The 10287-nt window shown below is 39.6% G+C and overlaps 1 protein-coding gene across 2 annotated transcripts in view; it reads left to right on the top strand.

Moving 5' to 3' along the window:
* Positions 1–695: 695 nt before the first annotated feature.
* ubash3bb (ubiquitin associated and SH3 domain containing Bb) overlaps positions 696–10287 on the top strand; it is a 49710-nt gene continuing 40118 nt past the window's right edge. Inside the window, exon 1 of one of the 2 annotated variants that reach the window (XM_034113303.1) lies at positions 696–905. In XM_034113303.1, coding sequence (XP_033969194.1) covers positions 778–905 — 128 coding nt within the window. In that variant the 5' untranslated portion in view covers positions 696–777. The remainder of the gene's footprint in view (positions 906–10287) is intronic. The other variant, XM_034113302.1, reaches the window with a different exon arrangement.

The following is a 10287-nucleotide window of genomic DNA, read 5'->3' as shown; positions in this document are numbered from 1 at the left end:
TACCAGAGTGAAGGAATACACTGTTAGAAGTAAAAGTTCTGCATTCAATATGTTACCTTAGTAAAAGCACAAAATATATACTTAAATTACCAACAGTAAAAGTACTCGCTTTGCCCATTTCAGAACAATATATATTATATATTTTCATTATAATCATTGATATATCAATGTGTTTATCAAGCCCTGTAAAGGTGGAACAAATGTTTTTTTTTTTTTTTTAAATGTATTATTTGATTTACTGCTGAGTAGCATGTGAATTGAATCCAGGTGTAACTTTAGTCTTATTTAATTAATAATTGATCATATTTAATTGATCATTAATCCATATCTGCTAAATAAATGTAGTGGAGTAAAGTACAATATTTACCTCTGAATTGTAGTGGAGTTGTATTACAAGGTAACATAAAATGGAAATACTCAAGTAAAGTACTAGTACCCTCAGAATTGTACTTAAGTAGGCTACAGTACTTTAGTATACTTAGTTACTTTACACCACTGCCAATAACATTATATGATCATTTTTTCCTTTAACCCTCTCATATATTGTGTACTATTTCCCTGTACTGTGTGTATTCAGTGAGCAGATCTAATTTGCAGTTTCCTCCAGTGGGCGGAGTAGCAGGGCTCTGCCTGGCCGCACAGCGCTGCTCTCAGCTCCGCTCCGTGTTGTTGCCTTCCCCTCTTACTCATGCGGACCCGGCCGACGCTCATGGACTAGCTGGAGGTGTGGTGGTGGACTGTATCGGGTTTGTAGCGGAGTAGGGGACCCAGTGGACCATGGCTGCCAAAGAGGACCTCTACAGTAAAATCCTCCCTCGGAGGCTCCGGCAGAACCGACCGGGTTCAGTGAAATGTGGCTCCAACCTGGACGTGCTGTTATCTATGGGCTTCCCCAGACCGAGAGCGTAAGTAGCCTGACCTTAACCCCGTATGTGTGTGTTGGCTGGGGGATTACATGCCTCTCAGAGGTCGACCGGGGACCAGGCGGGGACACGGCCGGTGTGTGACGGTTTTGTTGTGGGAGTTAGCGGACGGGTCACACGCAGCATCACTCCACTCTCTTGCCGTTTCCCTGCGTCGCTTTTCACTGTGAGCAGCTAGCTGTTTTTCCCTGTATACAGCCTATACAACTTAATAGTGGAATACAGTCGAATAAAATATCATATAGCAGAAATGTTTAGGTACAAATGAAGAACAATGTCGCATATAACTCAATAAGAAAAGCAAAGAAAGACCTGAGTGGCGCGAGACAGAATTACCAAAGTTAACATAATAAGCAGTGGTGTCATAGTAAAGTACATTTACTCAAGTATTGTACTCAAGTACGATTTTGGGGTACTTTTACTTCACTTGAGTATTTTTTATTTTATACTACTTTACTTTATACTTCTACCCCACATCAATTTCGGTGCCAATATTGTACTTTATATACTACTCCACTACATTTATTTGACAAAATTAGTTACTAGTTACTTTACACATTCAGATTATTAGCTAAAACAAAATATAAATGAACTAATAAATAAACTGTGATATATAATTAGGGGTTAAGATATCCAGCAGCAGTATTTAAAGTAATTACCATGGTGTACATATCTGCTAGTTTTAGTTTGAGTTTTTTAACTTACTGTGCATAGCCTACTAAGCCATTTAAAAAAAGTTTCCTTACTTTATCTGCAATGTCTGCTGTTGTAATGATGTACATTTCCCCATTGTGGGACCAATAAAGGATTTCTGAATTAAAGTAGCTCCATCTTTAACAGCTGTAATGAACACATTAATGCATACAAATAAATCCTCCACTAATGTAATACATGATTCTACGACGGGACATTACACACTATAAGTACTTTTACTTTTGGTACTCTAAGTATTTTTTGATGCCAATACCTTTGTACATTTACCTACGTGAGAGTTTAAATGCACGATTTTCACTTGTAACAGAGTATTTGTAGACTGTTTCTACTATTGCTTGAGTAAAATGTCTGAGTACTTATACCACTGAGAGTAAGTGTGCATCAAATACATTAATTCTGGAGGTTTTCTTCGTCTCTTCTGGGTGTAATTTTAAACTTTATGGTAAATACTGTGGTAAATACAATGAAGAAAAAAAAAAAAAATTCTTCAGTCTTTCACAATTTCAGTTGAGTCAAATTAACCATAAGTAAGAAACGTATGTTTCGCCTATAATCTTGAGAAGCTGTCATACGTAAACTATTGAGGAAACTAGAGTCAGGAGTCATGGAGTCATGACTGAGTGTGGTTGTGGAGGGGAGGTGTCATACGGTTCACCCTGTGTCCTCTGCTGTTTCTGAATGGAGCGACTGTCTTTAACTTGGCCAGATCTGTGAGTTTGAATCCGTACTGTTGCTACAGGCTCTCACTGTAAACACAACACTGCTGTATACTGTATCACCGGCCAGGAAAGCAGCAATTTATACTAAATACTGGAATACCGCTGCTGGACTGATCATTATTACGTGATGCATGGTAGTATGTTCACTTTGTATTAGTTTGGTGTTAGTTCTCAATTAGACAGAAAAGAATGCTAAAATCCCATTTTCCCTAATGTTACCCATGCTAACACAGCTGCTATGGGCTAGAGGTCTGTGGTGTCAGTGTCAGAGTTGACCCTAGTGTAGTGAATCACCACAGTAAAAAGGGATTCCTGGCTCTGTTTATACTTCAGATTGAATGGACACTGAGTCAGTGAAGTCAGCAGATAATACTCATATTGTAACGGTTACACTGCTGGATAGTGTTTACTTTGTACACTGTAATTTGGTTTTTAAAAGATGTTTGTTGTCAGCTAACTTGCTATCGTTAACTACCTAGCTTGCACAGTGGCTTTTTTAAACACATTTAAATGTCCAAAAAAGACTAGACCTATGTTATATACACTGCTAAAAAAGGAACACTTTTTAATCAGAGTATAGCATCAAGTCAATTAAACTTCTGGGATATGGATGTGGTCATTTAAGTAGCAGAGGGGGTTGTTAATTAGTTTCAGCTGATTTGTGAGCTGAGGTGGCAACAATGACACATCCCCCAAAACAGGAATTGTTTTCCAGGCGGAGGCCACTGAAATGTTTCCCTCATCATCTTTTCTGATTGTTTTTTACTAGTTTTGCATTTGGGTAGGGTCAGTGTCACTACTTGTACATTTATGATGAATTGGAAATGGGGGACCCTGATGTAAACAAGACGAAAGTCTTTCTCTGGTCTGCATCCCCTTAACAATTGTATGTTTTGAGCTGTACTGTACTGTACCCAATATACAAGCTGTTAATAAACTTTTCAATCAATCAATCAATACCTGGACCCTACAGAGGAAGCACAGGCAGTCCATCTCCTCCAGGATGGCACATCAATACGTGCTATTGCCAGAGTGTTTGCTGCGTCTCCCAGAACAGTCTCAAGAGCATGGAGGAGATTCCAGGAGACAGGCAGTTGATCTAGGAGAGCTGGACAGGGCCGTAGATGGTCCTTAAACCATCAGAAAGAGCGGTATCTGCTCCTTTGTACAAGGAGGAACAGGATGAGCATTGTCAGAGCTCTGCAAAATGACCTCCAGCAGGCCACTGCTGTGACTGTCTCTGACAAAACATTGGAAACAGACTTCATGAGGGTGGCCTGAGGGCCCGACGTCCTCTAGTGGGCCCTGTGCTCACTGCCCTGCACCGTGGAGCTCAGTTGGCATTTGCTATAGAACACCAAAATTAGCAGGTCCACCACTGGTGCCCTGTGCTTTTCACAGATGAGTGCAGGTTCACCCCTGAGCATGTGACTGACATGAAAGTGTCTGAAGAAGCTGTGGAGAATGTTTTGCTGCCTGGTCATTGTCTATTCAGCATGACCGGTTTCGTAGTGGGTCAGTGATGGTCTGGGGAGGCATATCCATGGAGGGACGCACAGACTTCTACAGGCTAGACAACGGCACCCTGACTGCCACTAGGTATCAGGACGAAATCCTTGGACCCATTGTCGGCCCTGCGCTGGTGCAGTGGGTCCTGGGTTTCTCCTGGCGCACGACAATGCCCTGCCTCATGTGGCGAGAGTATATAGGCAGTTTCTGGAGGATGAAATAATTGATACCGTTGACTGGCCCCCACGCTCGCCTGACCTAAGTCCAATAGAATACCTCTGGGACATTATGTTTCGGTCCATGCGACTCTGCCAGGTTGCTCCTCAGACTGTCCAGGAGCTCAGTGATGCCCTGTTCCAGATCTTGGAGGACATACCCCAGGACACCATCCATCGCCTCATAAGAAGCATTCCCTGACGTTGTTAAGAATGCAAAAAAGCACATTAGGATAAAACACATTACTGAGTACCACTTTTAGTTGCTGCAATGGAATTTCCGCAAAATGGACTAGCCTACCAAATAATGTTTTCACTTAGATTTTCGGGGTGTCTTTCAATTCAGCCCAGTGTAGGTTAAACATTTTAATTTCCATCAAACGATGTGGCATCCTTTCGTTCCTAACACATTACCCAGTCTATATCAGTTTAGATATCCAGCATGATTTTCTTCCCCATTGAGATCTGATGTGTTTTCAGAGTGTTCCTTACATTTCTTTGAGCGTTCAACCTAGAGTAATCTGTAATTTAATCAAATTAACAGTCCCTCTCTGGTTGCCTGCAATGCGTTATTTGGTCTTATTTTGTCGCATGCGTTGGTGTTGTCTGTTGGAAACATAAATTGCATTATTATGCAGTTTTCAGGCCACATTTTAATTATAATTTTGTAATGAAGGATGTGTATGGCTATATATTTTAATTTGATGATTTTAGTCACTGTACCACTGGATCTTTAGCTATCGAGAAATTAACTGAGAATATATGTATTACAAACTAACAGAGGAAGTGTTGGAACCAGCCAAACATGGTAGAGTGAAATGTCCCTGCTATAACCGTGACATCATTTTCCATGTATGATGGCTTTCATTGACTATCCAAAAACCTCTACTTCTAATTTAGCTAAATAAACATCTAAAACAAAAATCACTTCCCGTTTCCCAGTGGATTTTCCAAGGAAAGAACCCTTTGAATACAGCTGCCATAAACAGTTTATGCTAGATTCAGTATTGTCACGTGTCATTTTAATTAGTGAAATCACCTATTTGTGTCCGTATAGTTCAAACCACTTTTGCACTTCTCTTTTTCAGTATATACACTTAACCTTGGAAGTCTTTCCACCCCTTTCACCCAGACAGATGTCACACTTCAAGAGCGTTTGTGTGTATGTGTAAGTGTTAGTAATGGTGTATGTCAGAGGAAGTGTGCTGTGGTTTGCTGAATGGACACAGCATATGATGACAGGCCCCCAGGCAGGCAGGCCATCGTTGGCCTAGAACACACTCCCTCAGGGAAGCCACAACCTCTTTAATATCAGCCCATGACTGCTTGGCCTTGACACGGCCACTTATTAACTGTCTGTCTGACTCACTCCCTCTTTTTTCTGTCTTAAGGGGTTGACCCACTACATTTCCTGACCAACTTATTGTGTCCTGGTTTTGCTATAAAAGGATTACTGCTGTGTAGAAAGATGTTCATATTGTTTTGGTTTGGGGCATCGCCACATTGCTACCAGTGTAGAGTAGATACACCCACTGGCTTTATCACTACTTTACTTTAACTTTATACAATTTGACTTACAAATGTAGAGCTGACAGTGCTAAAAGAAATATGAATCGCTATGAATACATCTGCATATGAGTGCAGTAAAAAGGCTACAAGACAAGATTTTGCTTTCATTCTCAATTCAGTTCAGTGTAGTCCGAGTATTGTTGACCAATCGTGATTGAACGGGCTTTGGGTTCATGCAGGTAGGCAGTTTTTTTTTTAGAACAAAAGAGGTGGAACACATTGACTGAAAGGCAATCTTGGTACCCATCACCCATCGTCTGACATTGATTTTGCTCTTTCATCTAAGATCTTCAAGAGATTACCGTAGACATCATCCCCTTTAACTCCAACTCCATTATTTCATCTCGTGCTGCTAATTGAGGAAGTTGTGTCCCATTATCGGGATATTAGCTGGCTACGCTAGAACCCCAAAAATATTGGCCATTATGCCCAGACGCTAAACTGTCAGAGCTGATGGGTTCAGGGATCGGAACAATATTGATTCAACTAGGGCTATGTGCTTACCATGAATCATTTCATAAATGAGTATTGAGAGTAGCGTAGTGTAAAAATAAACTGCCCTAGATAGAAGCGATATATCAAACTTATATTGGTCACATGAATGGAAAGTTCTTCAATAGATTCAAGTTTAAGTGGGATGCAAACACAGCTTAGGGGTTCAGATGAACTAGAACACCCCCAGTTGGAGTCGAGGCTGGGGACCTTTGTTACGTCTTTCTCTCTCTCATTATTCTGAGTAACAATGTAGGGATGTTACTGCCCTTTCTCCCCAGACAAGAATGCAAATCCTTAGAATGTCATTTGATTTAAGATTGAAAGACTGTTAGGTAAAATCAAATGTGAAATAATGTAAACCACAATATGTAAAAGGAGCACGCTCACCAGTCAGTTGCTGACAATGAAAATATCTATCTTGCTGTTATTAACAACTGACATTTCCATCATCTTGACATGAGGAAATGATTGTACATCCCCTCCAGGGGAAAACACTGAAGGAATACAAAATTGATTGTGCAAATTATTCTTCCTTCCAAAACATACACCTCCAGCCATTAACAAAGTCAACACTCTGACCTTGTGCATTCAGCTTACTCTTAATGTAATGATTAATTATACATCAAATAAGCAGAGTCATGCTCACTTTTACAAGAGTAGCCGGACAGGGCTGACTAAACATCTCTGCACGTTGGCCCAGAATGGCAAGAGAGTGAATCATCGTGAGCTAAAGAGAGAGAGCTCCGGATCCAAGGTGATAAAAAGAAAATCATATCAGTCCACGCATAAAAAAGATCTTGGCTGAAGGATACCAACATCTCCTTTTTGGTGAGATAAAAATGATCACTCTTAAAGGCCCTGAAACATCATTTCTCAATCACCCTTTCTCTATAAATAATGGGGTTATACATAAGCACAATGTCTTCTACCAAAGTAAGACCTGACTTGGCATTTCCTTAGTAGTCCTTGATGAACTCCAGTGACATGTACTGGTATAGAAATGTCACAATTCCAGAAATGTATAAGTCAATACCAAAACTACTAAATGATTCTCGAACCCATTTGAGACTTCGGTAAAAAACAAAACAATTAATGGAATGGAATTCCATATACACTCATTTATTATCGTTTGCATATTGTTTTATCAGAAAGTAAAACAAGCCATGTTCCTGCATTTGACAAGACTACATACCAAGCTCTATGGGACCTCTGTTCAGCAAACATGAACAAGCTCTCATGCTGATGTCTAAGACTTCATGTTCACAATTGACTGCTTCAGGGATGACGTATTTTTGTAGGTCGACCTGGAACTTAGCATCGCATTGGTTACCTCGATTACAAGTCAATGGGATTGATGAAATTGACACATTTCATTCAGAAAAATATTCTTCACAAATATAATTCTTTAGGCGTGAGCTCATTTGGAAGAATCTAAAATCTTGACGTAAGGCAATTGAGTCAGGCATGATGACATATTTTTTTAGGCCCGACTGGAAGTTAGCTTCACAAGGGCTCCCTCGACCAAAAGCAATGGGATTCCCCCATTGGCTTTCAGTATAGGGCAGAAAATAAGCATGTGGCCAGAACATGTTTGTGATTAACACGTTTTGTTCAGAAGGATAATCTCTAAAACACTTTCAGATTTTTTCAGCAAAAATGCAATTTGCAAGAATAAAAAGCTACAGACTACGTTCCACAACGAACTTCAGACATTCACCAGTCTGGTATTTACCGACATACTTAATGTCTTATAACAAAACGTGAACATCTCGTAAGCTTGTATTAACCACAGACCCTATTTCAGGCTTCAAACCACAACCATGTTCAAAAAAGCGTTGAATTTGAGACGAGGGAACCGGGAATGATAAAATGCTAATTAAGTCAAGTGCTATTTATTATATCCCCCCAGTTCTTTAAGTCTTGTGGTCAGCATGTGTGACCTCTGGACAGTGGTAGAAATATACACATTCAAAACTAAGAAGGATAAGAAGTGTGAGCTTCACCATAGTATCCCCAGTCTGCTTCAATTGACCCACAGCTGTCTTATTATTTTGATGGGATCATTATCTTTTTCTGCTTCTTGTTTGGGCAAAACAATTAAAGTTAGTTCTCTGTGTTTCAAAGTGTGTCAATTCCTTTTATACCCCTGCTAGAGATGTCAAATATATTTCATAACACTTAAAGTATGCCTAGTAGCACTTTCAAACAGCTCAAATGAGACTAATCTGCATTGCAGTATTAACAAAGTCTTATAGATCGAAAGGGAGACTCTGACCTTCTTTTCGCTCGACATACAGCTGTTGTCCGTTCATGAAGTTAGATTTGAGTTCTTATGTTCCATCAAGTGGACGCCCACTCACTTCCTGTGTAGATAATGTGGTTTTCACAATTGCTATACTGGTCATAAATGTACTGAGAACTATAATGTTTCTCCTGGGCTTTAGATGAACAGTTGAAAACATTGAGATGAATGACATTTGCATTCACAGCGCCATATTTCCACTTCACTTTCTCAGTGTCTCCTCTCCAACAGCTGTCTACATAGGAAATGTACTTTCTGTATAGCTCAGCTCAAGGGTTGCATATTTACTGATTTGAAGGAGGAAAGGAAAATGTCTACAGTTTGTGGGTCCAAGTGGGCTACATCTGTGAACCCTGCAAACAGCTACGGGAACTCTAAAGAGCTGTGGAGTTGGTAACTCATGAATTATTGAGTCATTCCCTTGTTTTTTAGCCCACTATCTTTGAAATGCAGATTAATACGAGCTGATTCTGAAGGTTTACTTCCATTCTGCCTGTCCAGCTCTTTGAAAATGATTGTAAAATCAAAGCAATATGGTTATTATTACATTTCATGTGTCATCATTATACAGTATGTCTGCCCAAATAGGGAGTCTCTAACAAGGTCATATCAATGTCATTAGTCTCCTTCCTGAAATATGAGAGCTGCATCACCGTCTGCTGTTGTTCACTGGTGCACTTCCACTGCAGCTTGGCGATCATATCATGGTTCATTTGAAGCTCTGTCCGGAAGCAGGCAAACAGGCAGCGCTATCAGATTATGGGGTCTTTGTCTCCACTCAAAAATCTCACCGTGGTTGCATGATTTTTTTTAAGGTTGTATAGGCAATTTTGCATTACAAATGACCCACAGGCAAATGCCTTCTACGGTTGTTATCAAAGGCATAGGCATGGTTAATAATGACCCACAGTATTATTTAGCTCTCGTTCCTAGATGATTTCACATTCATTCATTTTTTTCACTCCAGAAACTGGAGGATTTGTGTCAAAAGCAGCTTTTGGCCTCAGGCAAAGATGGAGAGATGCAACACGAGCAGCATTTAAGTGTAGGAGTGAGTAAGCTTCAAGATTTGAGCGATAGGGACTTTTGAACGTTGATATAAATAGGTTAGTAGGTTGCTAATACGTATTTTTGGTCTGATGATTTCCAGTATTTTGTGTCAGTTATATCTTCAAATCTGATATACAAATGTAAAAGTATTCAGACATTGTTGTATTCCCAAACTATGTATCATTCATTAAAGCTGTATTAACAGCATTAAGTTAGATTATTAATCTTCTAAAAGAGCATTTAAGATATAATGGGGTACTCATTTGTTTTGTAGGTCTAAGCAGCTTCGCTAAGTTGGGTGAAGCAGTTTTGAATGCAAAATTATTTGTATTGTAAGGAACATTTCAAAATGAATCATCATCATCTAAGAAACTCTAATTTAATCATGCAAGTGGTTTGAAAGTAAGACGTTTGTGATACTTTGTAAATGAGTTCACTGGATCCATGGGCAAAGCTGTTCAGTGTCATTCAACTTTTCAGAAAAGCAAGAGAAAATGGTGAATCACTTCACAAAACCATCCAGAACTCTTCTGAAAATATATAAGTATTTGAATGCATCGTGATAATCGGCTGGTTGTGCTAGTCCTTCTGTCAGATGATCATTTTCTCTGCCACCATTTGATGTGTCTTCAGTGGAGTAGAAACACTATTAGACTGTTAAATCACATGCTGCATGTACATCATTATTCATTGGTGTGATTTCAATTGCGCTTTTGTTGCAACTTCTGTTCTTTTTATCAGTACCTCGTCTTTTCCATCTGTCAACACATTTGTTTAATTTCCTGCAATTT

Source organism: Trematomus bernacchii, unplaced genomic scaffold, assembly GCF_902827165.1.
Source record: "Trematomus bernacchii unplaced genomic scaffold, fTreBer1.1, whole genome shotgun sequence".
NCBI lineage: Eukaryota > Metazoa > Chordata > Actinopteri > Perciformes > Nototheniidae > Trematomus > Trematomus bernacchii.
The sequence above is the reverse complement of the archived record's forward strand: the minus strand, read 5'-3'. Positions and strand labels throughout refer to the sequence as shown.